Source organism: Heptranchias perlo, chromosome 29, assembly GCF_035084215.1.
Source record: "Heptranchias perlo isolate sHepPer1 chromosome 29, sHepPer1.hap1, whole genome shotgun sequence".
Classification (NCBI taxonomy): domain Eukaryota; kingdom Metazoa; phylum Chordata; class Chondrichthyes; order Hexanchiformes; family Hexanchidae; genus Heptranchias; species Heptranchias perlo.
In genome coordinates this window covers 21195236-21214826 of record NC_090353.1, presented here as the reverse complement: position 1 = coordinate 21214826, position 19591 = coordinate 21195236, and the positions used below count along the sequence as shown (strand labels likewise).

General features: G+C 38.7%; 1 protein-coding gene across 3 annotated transcripts in view; it reads right to left on the bottom strand.

The window, feature by feature from the left end:
* Window positions 1-359: 359 nt before the first annotated feature.
* nfic (nuclear factor I/C) overlaps window positions 360-19591 on the bottom strand; it is a 396187-nt gene continuing 376955 nt past the window's right edge. For all 3 annotated transcript variants that reach the window (XM_067968254.1, XM_067968253.1, XM_067968255.1), the window contains one exon: window positions 360-8957. In XM_067968254.1, the coding sequence (XP_067824355.1) occupies window positions 8940-8957 (18 nt within the window). In that variant the 3' untranslated portion in view covers window positions 360-8939. The remainder of the gene's footprint in view (window positions 8958-19591) is intronic.

The following is a 19591-nucleotide window of genomic DNA, read 5'->3' as shown; positions in this document are numbered from 1 at the left end:
CTTCAGTTCCCCTCAATTTTTTCTTGTGCAATCAAGTTTTAAAAATCCAACATTGGTGCCACCTTATCACAATTCTTCATTTACCTCATCTTCTTGCCACTTTTCAAGCAGGGTGGTCAGATACTGATCCATCACCTCAGATTCTCAATAACATTTAGTGAAGAGCCTGTGAATCTAAGTTAGAGGCTTCACTGTGGAGCTATTTTTTTTATGTGGTCGCTCTGCGAAGAAAAAGGGCTTAAAAAAAATCAGTCTTCTGAGAATTACGGAGTAGTCAGTTCATTTTTTTTCATGTTAATTCTTGGGTTGCAGAAGAAAATTATGGAGAAAAGTTTCAAAGAAAACACCAGAGCCAGAACTGTAGCATAGCTTGTTTATTTTTTTTTAACTTTTTTGCATAGGGAAACATATTCACTTCCAGTAATTGTATGTAGTATGAGCAGCTGCTAACAGTAATGGCTGAATACAATGGTTATAATCAAATGTCAAGCTGAGTTCACACCAGTTTAAAACGAGTGGTGATTTAGTTACACGTATACTGTACATCTGTGTACAAAAGCAGCAGGAAAGATGCTGGTCTTTGTACAAGTGTCCCTTTACACACTTAGCTAAAAATCAAAAGACAAATACAATCAAAATAAATGATTTTTTTGTTGGAGTAGATGTACTGTGGTCAAGAAAGATTTTTTTTATTGTCAGAAATTTGCATTTAGCAACTAAAGAGCCACAAGTTTGTCCTGGTGTGTAGTGTGTGTATGTCTGTGCAGCAAGCAAGCGGTTACTGATTAACTACTGTGGTAACTACCGTAATATTCTAAAATATAATGAAAAACCCTCAGAAATAACACGGTCTCAATGTGTTCTCAGAGAAATATTCTCTTCCCAGAATATATGCGATGTAATACATATGGAATTACAACAGTGATGTTCAAAGGACATTTGTAATAGAGCCTGTGCAACAAAGACTTAAAAAAAACGACAAACTGTGAAAACCCAGGCCTTGCAAAGCAAAATGCAAAATTGAATCCAGCAGTCGATTATCAGGCACTGCATTTATTAAAAATGTTTTTGGTACTTTTCTGCTGGCTTGTTAAAATTGTTATAAATAATTGCAGAGAATAATGCAACTGCTTATCTGACCATTGCTCTCTATACAACTATGATCAACATCAAACCTCAGTTATATAAAAAAGGAGGCCGAATCAATTCCTCCCTTTTTTGTTGCTCTTGTCATGCTAATCAGCAGATCACTCCCTATAGTACCCATATGCTGTAGGAAAATGGGTTGCATTGATGGAACTTTTGCCTATTTTCCTGCCATTTCATACAGTAAAGTTCAGTGCAGTTGGATCAAAGTACAACCTTGTTTACACGGAGCTTCTTCATTTGGGTTCTGGCGATGAATTAAGGCTTTTAAACAGGGTACATCCAAACTAAATTCATATTTCCTTTGGTTACTGGCTTTACAAACAGCTAAATAAGAGAATGTGGAATAGGTTCATCATAGTGTGCTGACTGAATTTTTAAATGTAAGTAATAAGCTTCACAATATTGGAATAAGTAATAACTGAGTGTTATGTTTCAATTCAAAAATAATTTTCTGAATAATGCACCTCCACTAGTCTGAATATGGTGAAAGAATAGTTCTGGAATGTTAGAGATGCAATAGAGAAGTTTTAAAAAAAAACTACAGCATTATTTTCTTTTAGTAACCAAAATGTAATCAGAAATTTCTAATTTAAAAAAAGCTAATTTTTACTGACAGATTTGTGGAACAGAGTAAACAAAAAAGGAGCTTTTGGCCCAGTAATTCAATAATTTTGAAAACTGTATGTTACCTGTACAATACAGCCCCTTATTTTGCCAAGCAATGCCTTTCACTAGCAGTCTTGCATGCCTAGCAGAACAATTTTCAAAGAAGGCTGGTGTGTGAAATTACCTTGTGTTGATATCATGGAGTTATTCTCTCACAAAAAGTGCTATTTTGATTGGTAAGAAATTCAAATGATTAAAGTCTGAGCACTATGGTTGGGGATATTCTACCGTTACAGGTTACCATGCAAGATCAATTTTATTTTCATATTCCAGTCATCCTAACTCTTATTTTTTACTGCTACTCACCCAGTACATCTTTCAGTGTGGGCATAAGTGAATTGCTGTGCTCCTTCGACTGCCTAATCCCCCGGCCTCATCCCTTGGAGTGCACTAGTAATAGCTGCTGGGCTTCGGACTCTGAAAACAGGGCTTCCCAACTGCAGGGATGTCATTGTCTGATCCAAGGTTTGTCATTATATCCCTGATATTATCACTGGTGCGGGTGCAGTGTTTGTGTCAGTCAACCACTGGGAAGCATTTACTTGATTTTAGAAAAGGATCTTACGATAGATAATCATCTTAATGTCAAAAGGATGTAGATGGGGGAGGTCTCATACATGCTGATTTTAGCAGGAAAATGATCTCGTCAGAGGTAATCTGAAGAGTCCAGTTAAATAAGCACAGGGATGAATGCTGGACCCAGCTCAGAGATAGTCCACATCACACAGAACCCAATCAATATTCATCATCCATGTAAACAAGGCTTAGGAAGTAACCACCTTCTCAACCTGATTGTCAGAGATGGAAAACTGAGTTTGCCAAACCAGCCTGAAAAACGCTTTTTGCATCAGCACGTCAACAAGAACCTTCATGAACGTTCTTGTAATTTAGAGTTTTTACACAGCCTGACTAAAATGCCTATATGAGCGACAGGCAGTCAGGTGTCACTTTAGCTGTCCTTGAGAACTCATCCGTTTCCTTTTTCATTTACTGTCTTTCAAAGAGATTTCCAGAGACCCACAGTTACAGACATTTGGACGAGCTGTGTATGTGAAACAACAATACCAGTATATCTACTGCTTTCTACAAAATGTAATCTGGCTGCTTAACGTGTGTCATTGCACGGTGCTGCAAAGGAGCTGCACAACAGAAAAAAAAAGAAATGGAAATTGTGATGGAATTTGCATATTCCCTTCAGGCTAACTGAAGCAACTGGCACATTTTGCAGGGGGTTAGATAAAACCTTAGAAAAAATATATCTGTGGTGTAGACCTAAGAATGGTGTTGGCTTTACTAATGTTGTGACTAATGGCAATGTCAATGGCAGCTTGTTCCGTCTCAGTCCCTGTCTTGAGTTATTGCAGAAACGGAAAAGGTGAAAGATGTGGAACAGTGCAAATTTGTCCAGGGTTTGAGGAGGGAAATGAATTTTGTCAGTTCTTGGTTGGGTGTTTTGACATCTGGTGTGTGCCACCTTGAAGCACAGGTTTTACAGGTCTATACTGTGCAGACTGAGCACTGAATTAAGTTGTTGCGGTGAGGACAGCCACTTTATCCCTGAGAGCATCGCATGGGCAGAATCAAACTGATAGCGGTTGGAGGGCATAAACCAACTAGAAACAGTATAAGAGCGATGCTCTTTGTTAGAACAGCTTTTTTAAAAAAAATTCAGAGCTTTCCAAAGCTCAAAAGTCACAGACATCTTCTAGATCTTTAAGAAGACTTGCTGTAACTAGGAAGTCTCTGTATACCACCAGTTTAGTTAAGACGATTCATTGTTTTATCAAATTTGGTCATAATGAACAAAATCATATTTTAGATTATATTTGCATATTATAATATTATTATTTAGTGGTGGTTTACAAATGCACAGGAAATTCATTGGGTTAGGAAAAGGAATGGCTTCAATATGAATGGGAAGGCAAGAATAATGGGGGTGGGTTTCATTGCAATTAAAAAATAATTTTTGATCAGCATATCTTATTTTGATTTTAAAAAATACTTTTCTAGCTGACAGGAAAAAGATTGAAGTACAGAAACTGGGCAGGGCCGAAAAATATCAATATTTGGCTTCATAACTTTTAAATGTGTGACTTGGAGACTGGAGATATCAGGTCACATATATTTTTATTTTTGAGGGGAAATGGAGGGCAGTCTCGTATCTGGTACAGTAAGTGGGCTGTCAATCAACTGGAAAACGGAAAGGAATGTTAGAGGCACCGGTGTGGTGACAATAAAAATTTGGAAGGATTTATCAAATGCAGAAGGGCTGGGATTGACTATGAAAGGACCCTAATTACAGGGACAAAGATCACCTCATTGTCTGCACCACATACACCTGAGCCTGCACTACCACCACTAGTAACAGTGTTCACCATTTGTGCCCCAACAAAAGTCATCAACCAACTCATAACCCCTTTAGGAATAATAAAAAGTCACATGTTGGACTGTGGCAGCATTCTATCCTGCTTGAGAGTCTGATGGATGGAGGAGAATTCCCTACAGGAATTCTTGTACAAGGATTTTACGGAGCATGCAGTCAGCCATTGCCAAGGGTTGGAATACATATGTAAACAATGTTTTCTGTCCTGCTTAAAAATAAACTAGCTACCAGCATTGCATCGTCCTTTGCACAAACAATACTGTACATTGCATACAACAATTTGTTGGGCTCCCTTGCCCTACAAAGAGTACACATAATCTGTTCTACTCCCACCAGTTTAGCACTTGAAAGTCTACAGACTTTTTTTTTCTTTAAAACAGTCAAAAGAGACTACAATGACAACACTCCTTCTCAAAATTCCAAGTGTTTCTTACAAGTTTGACATAATTACTCTTCATAAAATAAAGCATTTTTTCCATTTACAATGGCTCTTTTACATCAGAAGCCTATACTTTTAAAGTATAGGAATATGCAAAACCATAAAAATGAGGACAATTACTGTATTTAAATACAATAAGGGTAACAGGAGAGTTTTACTCAAATCCAGTTCCCATGCAGGAAGAATACTCTACAAATGGTATATAATGCTGAACATTCTTAATAAGCCAGTGTAATGAAACTTTTTTTCCGTACTTTTCTCATTACAAAAGTCTTTGCCTTATAAAATAGGGTAGATTAAGTAAAACATACTTAATAAAACTATACAGCTTACAAATTACACAGTCTGCAAGGAAGGCAGCTAATGTCCAAGACAGGGATGTGACAAGGATCAAACTTGCTGGCGGTGCCCTATTTCTTGTCCCCCTTGTGCAGCATCCCAGTTAGCATACCAAGTGTCAATCAAACTCAAATTACTAAAGCTCGGAGACATTAGTAGGGTCTTAAAGCAGAGCTATATATGTCTTGGTTTTCATTTATCATTCCACCTTTGTGTAGATGGCCATTTTGTTGAACAATGCTACCATGCCAAATTGACACCCCACAACTATTGCTTTGTGTTATTCTTTTTTTGATTCTTTATGTACAATCTTAATTCATGATTTTCATATTCTGACCAGAAGCTTCCCCTTAAAAGCTCAGGCCAGTTGACAGTTTAGGCTGTGAAGCACTTAGGCCTGGCGGAGTAGTGCACATATCCATAGGACTGCTGTGACCTATTTCCTGTTTGAACCAGATTCAGGTACAAAGGACAGCAGACGTACTGCTAACCAAATGCTGTAGCTCAGCAATTAAAAAAATGTTAGCGCTAAGGAATCCTGTCTTCAGTCAAAAATAGGGATTGATGCACAACTGAAATCCAATCCTCCCAAAACAACATGCAAGAAAAGCATTTACTTGATTGAAAACAGTTTGACAATTTACAACTTACAGAGGCTTGTACCACACTAGGCCAAAATGTGGGGCCTAGTGGATTTACTATAGCAATTGCCTGATCAGCTGCCACTGCATTTTGTGAAATGGAGCCTGTCCAGTTTGTTCTGATTAAGGAAATTATTTGAAAAAATTACTTTCTAGAGACCAATGTTTGAGCCACCAGGACACAGAGGAAAACAAAACAAAACGTTTTTTTTGTAATGTGTTGCCGGCATGGTGCTTCACAGCTGTACTGTAAATATACATTCCCCCCTCCCCCCACGTTCAGCCTTCCCTAATCATGCATCAAGCATTACTCATAACAGGAGAAGGACCTATCTTTCTTTCTGTATAGAGAGCAGCACCAACTTTGGTCAATTAAAACAAAATTAATATTAAAAAAAATGGAAAAGTATGATGTTGTAGTTATCATGTGTGCTAACTCAAAATGATTAAAAACAAGCTAAATGCTCTATCTCTATAGACAAGACTGGTATTGCATATTTTCCAAAGATTCAAAATGAAAGGAGCTGGAAGACGCAAATAGGGAGAATCAAAAGTGAAACACTTTCCATTAAAATATTAGTGACAAATAACGTCCGAAAGCAATGTTCCTACATGACCGCAAGATGAATATATTCTATATGAAAATCCACAGAATCACTGGAATACTGATAATTAGTGCTGTTACAATGTCCTATGAAGCAAAAATCATAAACCCTTACATTTTTACCAATGGCAATTTTTTTTTTAATGACAAGCAACCGTACATGCAGCCAAGAGTCTGTGCAGTGATACCAAGGATTTTTTTTTGTTTTTTAACATTTTTTCTCAAAGGCAAGGCACATAATGTGGTATAAAATTCCGTGCAAATTAGGAAAGGATTTTGTAGGGAAAAGAGTGAAGCCAGCACATAGTTGCCATGCACGTCAGAATTCAGCAGTTTAGCTGATCGTTTTTTGCTGGATCACAAAGTTTACTATCAAAGCACCATGCATCACTCAGCACCTTTGATGAAAAAACATGTTAATATAAATACGTTTTAGAGTTTGCCTCACTGTTTCTGCTTACACTCGTGTGAGGTTTTGGATGCCAGCATTTTAGCTCAGGCAAGGCTGTACCTAACCAAGTAAATTAAGCATACATGGACAGAAATTTGTTCAGATGCAGGCTACTTTCGTCAGAAGCTTTCAGTTGTGAACAAAACTGAAAATTATGCCAAATATTGCTTTTGATATGTGTCAGTTTAATGAATGATATCGTGTGCACAAGTGCTGTCTTTTTTTTACGAGAGTGCAGCTGGCTACCCTCTGCTTAAAAAAATAAAATAACAAGTAACATACTGACTAAGGCATTTGTGTTCACCTGTGAAAGGGGGGATGGGGTGCACTTTTGTGCCACGGTCGCCTGGCGACAACAATTTGCCCCTGTTTACAGTCCTGGGGTACAAGGACAAGTTCAAAAGAATCACTAAGTTACAAATTTGTTTCCTTTCAATTGCACTTGCCTCATAAATCTTTACAAAAGATTTTTTTTCTGTTTAAACAGGTAATTAACCTGTTCTTTTAAAATGCAGCAACCACTTCTTTCTTCTATTTTCCCCTAATTTAAAGTTGATTACTGATTGGACGTTAATTTCCAATGTATTTTTTTAAACCAAGTTAGACCTTGTTCAATTCTGGTGCTGTTTTCCTGTGTAGTGGTGACTGGTTGAAAGGCGTGATTATTGGGGAGATAAAAACACGGTATTTAACTTTACAATTAAAAAAAAATCACAAAAATATTGATTCTTGAAACAATCTTCTACCCTGCTCCCAAAATATAATCCACTAAACTAAAGATACTTTGAGTTTGCAGCCATTTGTACGTTTAATCTTTAACATAAATGCAACCTGTAGCCAGGAAGGAAAGGTAAAGTAATCTACATGTGGTAGTGTGAGGCTTTGCACTTAAACTGCATACGAAGAATTGCCCCACATCCTATATGCAGCCACCGTTTGCCTCCCAATACTATCACCAAAAGCTAGGTATGTATCGTATGGACTATGTCGTGCACTAGTGAAAAAGCAATAATAACTAAAACCAATAAGTCTACTGTTTTGGTAGATGAACATCTGTATCTGTGCTATTAGCTACATGCAAAATCTAAATGATGCCTAGGGTGGGAAAATTGGAATTGAAAAACTGTAATCAACGTTACTGAATGATTTGCTTTGTGGTATGCTGTGGTTAAATAAGTTTGAAAATGTGTTTAAAGTTTTAGGTAAATTAAATCATTCAGTGACAAACCTGTGGTGCAGGATGTTTTTGACACTGAATATATTCAGTATCCTCCTTAGTTTATAAACTGCAATGGAAGAGAAATCCCTTCATGATGTTCCCAATGAGTGACAGGTTGAGACTAGGCGACCATCACCCTGGCTAATTTGACCTGCAATGTTGGTACGAAGGAACTCTTTATAGTAATTTTAAATGTGTCGGCCTGAACAATTTAATGGAATGACTTTATACCAAAGTATTAAACACATTTATTTGTATAGTAGAAAAATAATTTCTCTTATGTTTAGTTTGTCCAAAGTTCTGAAACAGAAACACAGAACATAACTTGATGTCAAGCTAATGAATGAGCCATATTGAAGTGATGGTCTCCAATGTGTAGGTTTCATTAGTGCATTTTTCTATGATGTTTAAAACTTTGCAACGAAGTTAGTTAAAAAAATGGTTCACAATTATTATAATCAAGAATGATTTAAAAAAGTGTGAAGAATTTCCTTAACTGTGAAACTTTTATTAGACCTGTCCTCAGGTACTCCAATGCACAGATACAAGTCATTCTGTGCATTTCAGCACTGGAAGGCGAGGTTTGGGTGGCTTTTAATGATTATGCACATTACTGTGCATCCATCCTTCTTGTGAATGATGCTACCCTTGTTCTTTCAAAAGAAGGAAAAATCAAAAGATAACCATAATGTAATTTTGAATTATGTTCAGCTGATGAAGATTAATTTTCCCACCCTGTAAAAAGCAGATTTAGTAAACTTTGTTCTGTAATTTTTAAAAAAGAAATATAAAGGCTTATTTGCATAAAACAGATGGGGAAACCTCAGGCTAAGCTTCAGCCAATGGAAGAAGTGAATTGCGCCCATCTTCGGAACATGTTGGTAGGATGATAGTGTTTCTGACTTTTCATTTTCTTTTAAAGGCGAGTCGATAAATAGTCTTCTCCCTTGTTTCTCTCTGTTTTAAACTTGAAACCAAAGTTGACGCTCGACCATGTTTCTTGAAACATGATTAAATAGCTTCTGTAATACTTGAAAGAGGACTTCAACTATCCCAGATACCAGGACTGTGAAAAAAAGAAAATATAGATGTTAGTGACATCAATAGCTGGTGCATAAAAATAGACTTAACTCAACAGAATAAAACAAAAAACTCACACCAACTATCAGCATGGAAAACATTTCAACAATCAGTCCAACAGCAAGTGATTACCATGTCAATTTAACATCAGTGTGCTCGCAGTCTGACAAAGGTTAACCTTCTCCAGTCACACGGAATATGTAACAAATTGTCAGTTACAAGCTTCACAGCCTAGATTTGCCCAAAACTGGGCCTCGGGCCTTATCCTAACAGTTTCAGGTGCCTGTCACACCTCCAGAGGTAGATCGCAAGATTGCACCTCTCGAATTTGGGCCTGATGCCTTCAGATAAGTCCTGGAGGGGGTGGGGTGAGAGGAGAATGAGAGTGGGCAAGCATGGGGGAACGGGAGGGGCCCCACACGCCTGCTCCACCCGGCTCCGCGAGAAGGTAAGTTTAAAAAAAACATAGCTTTTTGTTTCAGCCTGTAACGGTCCCTTTAAGGACCTCTGGTTAGGCCGCTGAAATACCTAAAAAACTGAGCAGAGTATGCTGTGCTCGGTGCAAACCAATTTCTGGAATGAGTCCTGAAACAAGCGTTAGGCCCCTTATTAACATATGTTTTAGGCAGCTGCCAGGGACATTTGAATATTACCCGACCCAATATGGATCGGGATGTATTTCAACACCCCCCCCCCCGGGGCGCGGGAGACAGCACCTTGAAATTGATGCTCCCCCCCCCCAATTCTGCGCCCAAAGTTGTCCAATTTCTAGGCCTCCATGTCCAATTCACCTCTTCGCAAAAGAACTATTTACTTGCTATCAAAGCAAAGTGGAGATGAGCGACCATTATGAGAAAGGGGGAAATGTGTGGTTAACAAAATACAAAATAAGGAAATACATTAAATAAAAAAGATTTTGTCAACAATTTCACAATACTGGATCTTCACACTTACCCTCTATAGTCAATGGCAGAGACTCCGGACAATACACCTATTACAATTATCTATATTTTGTTAAGAGAACTCTTCCAAGGTTTCAGATGCAATGAATTATATAGGAAACCCAGCATAACTAGACCATACTTTTATTTTGGGACTGTCTCTGCCTTTCAGACTGTTTGGCATGACAGGGTAAATTCACTAATCCTACACTCCAAGTGTAAAGCTGCACTGAGTGAAAGCTTCAGTTTGGTGCAGCACATCGACAAAACGGAGTAATCTCTCCATGGTGCATTGGTTTTGTCTTTTCGTTTTGGTATCTTGAGGGTTAAAACCAGATTCACTTACAGTAAATCAGCCAGTCTGTCTGATACAAAAAGGCGGAGGAAGCAAACAATGGGTTTAAATATCTGGGATCCTGCTGTGCTGCTATAACTGGTGCAGCAGGAATCGTGACCTACCGGTAGGAAGATGGCCTGACCTCACATGAGCTTTTGGGGTCAGGGTGGGGTCAGGACAGTTAAATAAAATAGGCAGGTGCCTGCTGGGCCAGGAAACAAAATGTGGTGCTTGAAAACTGCATGGGGGCAAAGCTGGCAGGAGTGTTAGAAACAGTGAAATGGGTTCCCTTTATAAGATTTAAATGCTGAAAGTTGTAATCTTCTAGAGTGTTCCAGACCAGGACACCAGCCTGGAACAGCTCTGTGGCTCCACTCATGCCTCTCCACTCTACTGGATATCTGTACCTTGCCAGCATCCAGTATGACTGGGACAGAGGAGGCAGGAACAGTGGACAAGCTGGTGGATTACACCATCCAGCTGGCTGCATCTCCTTGTACAATGCTAGGCCTTCAAGGTGTGAATGGAACCTCTGTCCATCTGTGCCCTCACAAGAAACTAATATCACAGGTATACTGCTGGCCCTGAGAATGTTCAGGATCAATATATCTGTTGTAGATTTCAGGGGGAAATTAATAGGTAAAGCATTAAACTGGAACCAAGATTCCCTGCTAGCTTCTGTATTATACTGCAAATTTGCTGTTTGCCTTTGCTACTAAATTACTGGCTAATCCTTGTTAACAAATTTGTTCAGTAACTTCTCGTCTAAGCTACAGTCTGATTATTCCACTGCCTTCCTAAATCAAGACGATTATATGAGGACAAGTGATATATCCAGTAAGCAATACAAGAGTTTGTGTGTGATCCCTGGGCACATTACAACTACCGACATATTTTGTTGTGTAAAGGCACATCTGGTTCACAGGCAGTGAGGGCTCACTTATAAGAGTAGTCTGAGCACAAGGAAAGTATCTGAGGTAAAGATCCGAAAACGTAATAAGCATTGCATACTTAGGGGAGAGCCGACCAATCTCACTCGATCACACCATATGGGACTGATTGACAGGTAGCTCCGAAAACTGAACTCATATCCCTTTAGTTGGAATTCGAATGCTCATCCACTTAAACAACTATATCGTGTGACGCCTCAAGACTCTTACTGCAGTCCTATCATTTGGCAGGAAAAATTCTTTATCCTCCTTTACTGTCACTCATTTTAATTTAAATACTAAAACAACTTGTATAATATAACCCAGGAAATTATGGTCAGTGGTGTTATTGTACAAATGCTTAAAGTAAAAGAAATAACTTGCATTAACATGTTCACATCAAATTCCTCCTTCTGCTATTTTAATGGTGGTATTTTCAGGTCAATGCCAATGAAATAGTGGAAAGGAATTTGTTACAAGCACGTTGCACTGTAAAATCACTGACAGCAATTTGTAGTCTATAGTTTCTAAGCAAAGTGAAATTCATTCTGAAGTATCAGCTTCCCAATTGTAAGTTCCCTGGTGTAATGCTTCATAGGACTGAGGCAAGTATTGTACTTGCTGAAAAAAAGACACTCAATAAGATGACTTTTTTTCCCCCAGCTAATTTTAAAATACTAAATGTTACATTTCAGAATTATTTTTGATTCTTGTAGAAATGAGGTGAATTTTTGACTGCAGGAGCTGATTCTGTGAAAGGAATAAATGATGTGAATCTTGTATGAGGCATGCACGTTGATTGTATTTTTTAAAATCCATTTAAGTCTTTCAATATCTGTCTGTTTGATCTTCCAGGCAATTTTAAAAAAAATTTATGGATGGCTGTGAACTAATGATCTGAGCTTCACACTGTTCTCTGCATCACTGTTTAGCTCCTCTTCACAGTAAACCTAATACATTTTAACGCATTTCACAGATGGCACTGCCATCTGTCTGCCAATTGAACAGCTTTGTTTCACTGTTGTAAGCAGGCAGCTGCACAGCAAGCAGTGCCAATTCCTGGATGTTTACTGTACTACGTCTAAACTCAGCAGCCCAAGGCTATTGAGGGGAGGGGGGAATACCATTAGCAGGATGCTTTCATCCAAGTGGCACACAGCATTCATCTACACAGAAGCCAATTAACATAGGTAAATCAGAAGATTACTTAACAAGGGTATAATAACCGTTGACCTCTAAATGAGTCTTCTCCACATACTATAGGTCAAGACTGAAAACCCACAGGACAAAGCGCACCAACCTCTTCAAACTTCACAATATACAATTCACTGGTTCCATTTGGTGCATGTATATTCCTCACTAGTTACATTTGCTACAGTTCAAAAGTACTTCATTGGCTATAAAGTGCTTTCGGATGTCCTGAGGTTGTGAAAGGCACTATGTAAATGCAAGTTCTTTCTTTACCTGAGTTCTACTTCTAATAGTGTTGGTCATGACCTCTTCCATTTTACCACAATGTCTGAAAGCGAGGTACAGTGGGAAATCAGTGTATGGAGGAAATCTTACTTGAGCGAATAAGATTTACTTTATGTTTGGTTAAAAAAAACGATCCAAAGTTACAGCCTTGGAAAAATCTTGTTAATCTAAGGCTAATCGAGGGGGTAGAAACTTCTCTTGTTGAATAATGATTGGCTTTCCTCATAATGGGGCTCGTAGCCAACTTAGAAATAGATTTTTATATATTTTTGTACATATTTTGCTGGTTTTGAAAAGGGCTACCTGAGTATCATGTATTTCTTAATAATTTAATGCAGTCCAGATAAATGTGAGAAGCTCCAGACACACAAAGCTTATCGATGCTGTGATCTACCTTCAATTTATAAGCAACAAGGCTAAAGATAATCATATGTAATGACATCCTCCAGCTAATATTAACTACAGCTTAAGGAAAATTTTCAGAAGTTAACAAACTGCTATATACTAAACATCAGCAGGTAAACAGGGCCCCTTAACAAAGCCTGTAATTCACTGATCCTACTTTCCTGAGACTTCTTGTAAGAAGGGAGTGTTGCATAAGTGGAGCTTCTTGTCACACTTTATCTTTGGCTAATGAGCGACAAATGAATAACACAAGGCTGATGTCCCACCTGCAAGTTGAGGGAATATATGCTCATTTTCCAGCTCCTTTCCTAAAACTTAATGTGCCCATGCCCATTTTGGAAGTCCGGAACTTTTCCCTAAGCCCAAGTACTACACTACTGAGGGAGTGCTGCACTGTTGGAGATGCCGTCTTTCGGATGAGATGTTAAACTGAGGCTCCGTCTGCCCTCTCAGGTGGACATAAAAGATCCAATAGCACTATTTCGAAGACGAGCAGGGGAGTTCTTCTTGATGTCCTGGCCAATATTTATCCTTAAGTCAACAATCATAAACAAAACAGATTATCTGGTCATTATCACATTATTTTTGTCGGACTTTGCTGTGCGTAAATTGGCTGCCACGTTTCCTACATTACAACAGTGGCTACATTTCAAAAGTACTTCATTGGCTGTAATATGCTTTAGGACGTCCTGAGGTTGGTAACTCCACACACAGTCAGCAAAATCACTGGCTGTTTTGGTTAACTATCTTCACTTGTGTCTGAGTGAAAGGCGCTATATAAATGCAAGTTCTTTCTTTCTTTCAATGATCCTATTTCTCTGCTTCATCTGAATCAAAGTTTCTGTTCGACAGCATTGTGCAATGCATAAACTCTAACTCACTGAAGTCCTTCTTGCAACTGCCCACTTCAGAAATGGGATTTTTCAGCCTGTCTAGGGTTTGAAACTCCTTTTTTCTAACCCACATTCATGATAATTTGACTCTTTTAAATCACTACAGGCTTGTAACTCCGGTATTCTATGCACATTTTGTTGAAATCAGCAACGAAGTACAATACTTTTGCTACTGATGATGAAGGAAGAAAGAAATCTAAGATGCTGGAAGTGAAGATGATTAGCTTTTCCAGAGTGGATTTCTACTACATGGTAACTGTGTTCAGCATCAATTTTATCTGAGAACAAAATATTTTGTATATTTAAAACAAATTGCATATTTAAGGGAAGATTTCTAGAGAAACTTGTAGAAGGAATAATAATAGAAAATTATATATAATTAAACTGGATAGATGGGCATGGCGAAGTGAAGTAGGTTATCAATATCTCGATTATATTTTGACAAAGCCAAAGCCATTAATACCCATAGGCTTTGTCTACGGCCCATGCAATCCACATTTACATTTACACATTTGCCTGAGCGCACGAACAAACACTGATTATAGACAAGAGGTATAAATCCATATTATTATCAAAACATGCCACTGTAAACAATCAGATATAAGACTCTAACTGGACAGCTAAAGCATTTCGAGAAAGCTATACAAAGAAACCATACTTTGGTTAAATTTTCTGCCTGAAAAGTGATATTTGCATAAATTTCTTGGCAAACTTAATCAGTAGTTTGGCAATGTGAAAAGCAGAATTCAATCATTTTAGATATTGGCAGAGTTTGGTGGCTTTGCTGTTTTAACTCTCCAGCCACAGTGTTGGTAACTCCACACACAAATACTTGTATCGGCTGCACAAATGTGATGGGTACACATCTGGGATGCTGAGACTTTATCACATCAATGCAAGTATATTGTTTACAAGGAATTATTGCTGCTTATCCAAAGATTGCACGACTCGCATATCACAGGATTCAAATGGTGATTAGTTAGTAGAGGTACTGACTGTGTACTCAGACACAAGTGAAGATAGTTAACCAAAACAGCCAGTGATTTGCTGAAAAGCAGAGCCGACTTGTGCAGATTATTTCCCTTTATGATCAGAAATATTGTCACAACTATTCATAACCTGCACTACAAAGAACAGACTTGGCATCAATTTATCATTATTATCAGCATCAACCTAGAACCTTGTGCATAACGGTGAGTGGGTAAAAACTCCAACTATAACATGGTTGGAATCCTGGCTTTATTATGACTCTTTAATGCTGTGTAAACACAGCCCACTGCAATGATGGAGGGGTGTTCTTGTGAAATTGGAATGAGGGAACTTTATTCTGCATCTATTGGTGAATATGATTATAAGCTAAGGCCCTACACTTGCCCTCTACTATCTGACTGCTTTTCTTGCTGTGCATACGTATAGGCCAGGAATCCGTGATCGAGCTCTACTGCTGTGTAAAGGAGGGAGGGATTCCACTCTGCTTTCCACATTTGGCCTTGCATTCAGTGCAGCATTTCTACGTGGAAATTCGCCTAAATGGAGAATGTCAGTAAACCTTCACATTGCTACGGAGGCCAATACAATTACATTATCTGAGCTAGGTTTGGCAGCACTGCCTATGCGGGGCATTGTAAAGCGTAAGAAGCACTTTCAAATTATCCCTGCCTGCATTTAACTGTAGAATCTCTCTTTGGGTTAGTTCGGGTTAGCAACTGAATTTGTCTCTGATTAGTTAACTTAATTGGGCCAGAAAAATAACATACAGAATGTAAATCACAGGGAAACACTGTAATCAGAATGTAGTAATCATCTTCATTTATATCACTGACAGCCAATTATTTCTTGACAGAATCTCCAAGGATTTTTACCATACTCTGTTGTGAAGTGTGTTTGGTGGGGTTTATTGAATGTTATCATTTATTTTGAACGATTTGAGCATACACATTTGGCTGTTAAATAAAAAGCATCTCGCTCTTCTCTGCAGGAACCTTAACTCTGTGTTTGCCAGACTCACTCAATCAACTCATGAGCAAGCTGCTACAGTCAGTATGGGTAAGTTCAGCCTCCAATTCTCATCCTTCCCTTTGCCCAGCCATTCTCAGCTGAAACCAGAAACTCGCTGTAGGAAATTCTGAGCGTAAGGCATTGTCCTATAAATCTGTGGGACAGCAAGTTCCCACACAGTGGCTCGACAACACGAGGCTGTTCACAGGTTTTGAAATACAGTAATTGAAAAAAAATGGTTATTAGGGAACTGAAAGAAAAAGTATTTGTCTTGGATTGGTCACAAATGTTGCAAATACACCCAGCTTTGCCCCTCTCCCTCCTCCATTGATCTAAAGGCTGTTGCTACACTTTCCAACTGCCAATCTGACATCAAAAGAAATAGAAAGCATTTTTATAGCATCTTTTACCAATTCAGAACGTCCCAAAGTGCTTCACGTCCAATGAAGTACTTTTGACGTGCAGTCACTATCATAATGTAGGGGAACACGGCAGCCAATTTGCGCACAGCAAGATCCCACAAACAGCAATGAAATAACTGACCAGATAATCTGTTTTAGGTGTTGATTGCGGGATAAATATTGGCCAGAACACCTACCCTGCCCTTCTGTGAATAGGGCTGAGGGATCTTTAACACCCACCCGAGAGGGCAGACAGGGCTTCGGTTTGACATCTCATCTGAAAGATAGCACACCTCCGATGGTGCGGTCCTCAGTACTGCACTGAAGTGCCAACCTAGATTTTGTGCTCAGGTCTCTGGAGTGGGACTTGAACCCACAGCCTTCTGACTCAGAAAGCAAGAGTGCTATTATTGAGCCACAGTTGATATATCATGACCTGGATGAGCTAAACTTTTCCCAAGTTGAATGTCAGCAAAACTGAAGCCCTTCATACTTGCAGCAGCTGTTAAAATCGCCCAAGTTACTTACCCGCCAGCAACCCATTGTTCCAAATTTTACTAAGCTGGTGGCAAGAACACCTGCCCAAAGCCGACGGAGTCCTTCTTTGCGTGTGCATGTCGGGTCCCGATAACGTCCTTGGGACCCAACTGCAATTTTAACTGGAGGCCTGAGCGGAGAAGCCATTGTGGCTTTCCCACCAGCTGAAGACAGCAGGAAGAGAAGCCAGGGCCGGAAAAGGCCCAAACACGTAAGTTTTTATTTTACTGTGTTTCTCAGTGTTACTGTATTCCTCAGTGTTATTGTGTTCCACAGTGTTACTCTATTCCACAGTGTTACTCTATTCCACAGTGTTACTCTGTTACACAGTGTTATTTTGTTCCAGTGTTACTTTGTTACACAGTGTTATTTTGTTACACAGTGTTATTTTGTTCTACAGTGCTGTATTCCTCAGTGTTATTTTGTTCCACAGTGTTACTGTGATCCACAGTGCTATTTTGTTCCTCAGTGTTATTTTGTTCCACAGTGTAATTGGGCCCTCATTGACTAAACGAAGAAACTAGTAAACTGGAAATGCTAAAGCTTTGGCAGTGAAAGGGTGAATGACAGAATATCCCACCACATAGACCTACACACAGGAGGAGGTGCAGCACTGCACTCATCCTTTCCCAGGAGATCCCTCTCACACACATGTTTTACTTAGCCCCACCTCCCACTCAAATTAAATTTAAACTAGCGCTATTATATATTTTTAAGGGTCAATTATGGTCAGCCACAAGTCTGTAGCTTTTTTCTCTTACTTTTAATTTTGTAATTTTCGTTACATTGGTCTCCTCCTTTGGAGAAGAAACATATCCCGAGGTTCTGGTGAAATAAACTTCTTTCTATTCACGATCAGAACCAGGGTTGGTGAATCAGAAAGTTCTCACACACTGCCCATATACCCGAGTCAATAGACATTGAATTGGAAAGAACATTTAAATTCAGTTAAAGTCAGTGTATAGTTTGATTGTAAGAAGGTTTTGGATGGAAGCAGTGTTGGCTGTAAATTATACTGTTTCATTGCAGAGGAAATGGAACATGAGGAATGGAATGCTAGATTTAGGACCATAGATGTGGCAACATGGTTCTTGGCTCAAGTTAGATATTAACCTCTGCTCCCCACCCCGCTGAACGAGGAGGATTGAGCAACCTAGAAATGTTGAGGCCACAGTAGATTGCCAAGAAAGTTATGTGGCCTGAAACACCATGTGGCTGTGAAAGGAAACTTTAAAAGTTAAGAAACATTTGGGAGCAGGAGAATGGCTGAGGCGTCAGTGTCAAGGTTATCACAAGCCAAAAGTCTGTAAAAAAAAAAGGAACTGTGAGTTTGGGGACATAAATGACAGAAACAAAATGGAAGAAAAGGAAAAGAAAGATGTTTGTCTTTTGATGATGACATGCCTGAAAGATTTTTATTTGCTGCGTACAATTCTAGTAACTCATACTTGGAAATACATAAGAAATAAATGTATTCACCGTACAATATCTAAAGATGCATTATTTAATAAATGTCTCCATTTGTTGCACAATAATGTATTTTTATAAGAGAGATTGAATGCACTATGCTTTTTAAAAATCTGAATAAGGAGGCACAATTATTTTGCTGCATGTGCATTTTAATGTTTTTTTAACTAATATTTAATGTAATCTCTGTAGTACACGTCAAGAATATCAAAAATAATTTGTGGCATGCATATGTGTATAGACAGTGAGAATAGGCTGTTGCAGGATACACTTAAGAAGGGGAACCCAATGCCCCTCTATCAAAGAAAGAGTCCAACCCTGTCAACACTTAATATCTAATGATATTGGAATGTACCAAACTGTGTGATATCCTCACAGAATGCAGCTGCAAGCACTGAACCATGGATTGGCACCTGTAATGGATAAAATCCCCAATAAAATGTGAGCTTGGCTGAATTCAATACACTTTAAAAAAGTCGAATGTTTTGCAATACCTATAAAATACACAAGGTGGCAGCGTTTTACATTAGTAAAATGACAAGTGGCCATAAACATAACTAAAGTGTGTTAATGCAATGCAATAAACTGATATTTCAGACACTGGACCAATCAGAGCAATTTGGCGAGCCAGCACTTTCTTCTAATGGAGTGTGCTGTCCAAATGACGTTATATTTTATGGAGGAATAAAGCTGGCTGCCTACATTATTGCTTGAGAAGCTTTTATACAATTATACTCCAGCAGCAGAGTATTCTGATTGGGTGAATGCTGTGTTTCACCTTTGATTGAGACTATCCTCCTGAGAAAAGCTGAACATCACAAAAAAAAGGGCCGCTATTCCGAAACTGACAGCACCGTAATCTCAACTACAGAAACTCATCACAGCTTTTTCAAATAAAGGCACTTAGGGCTTTTTGAACCTATGATTCATTAGCAAGAACATTCTTGGGTGTTAACGGTAGCAGGGAATCTTGAAGAGACTGGTTACTCCTCTTTTCCTAGTTCAGTATCTCATGCATACATTATTCCTATAGTAAAATGGGATCAATGCAGTGAGCAACTGTTTATCAGCATTTTATATTTTGTATAGATATTAGAAAGCCTGGTAAGCAACAATCCAACCAGCTATCTAAATCTAACCCAGGTGGTGATGAACTGCCAAGATCGAACCATTCTCCATTTGTGCTTTACATTGCTTTCAATCTCCCCTCTCTCACTTCGTTTCCCTGCTATGCAG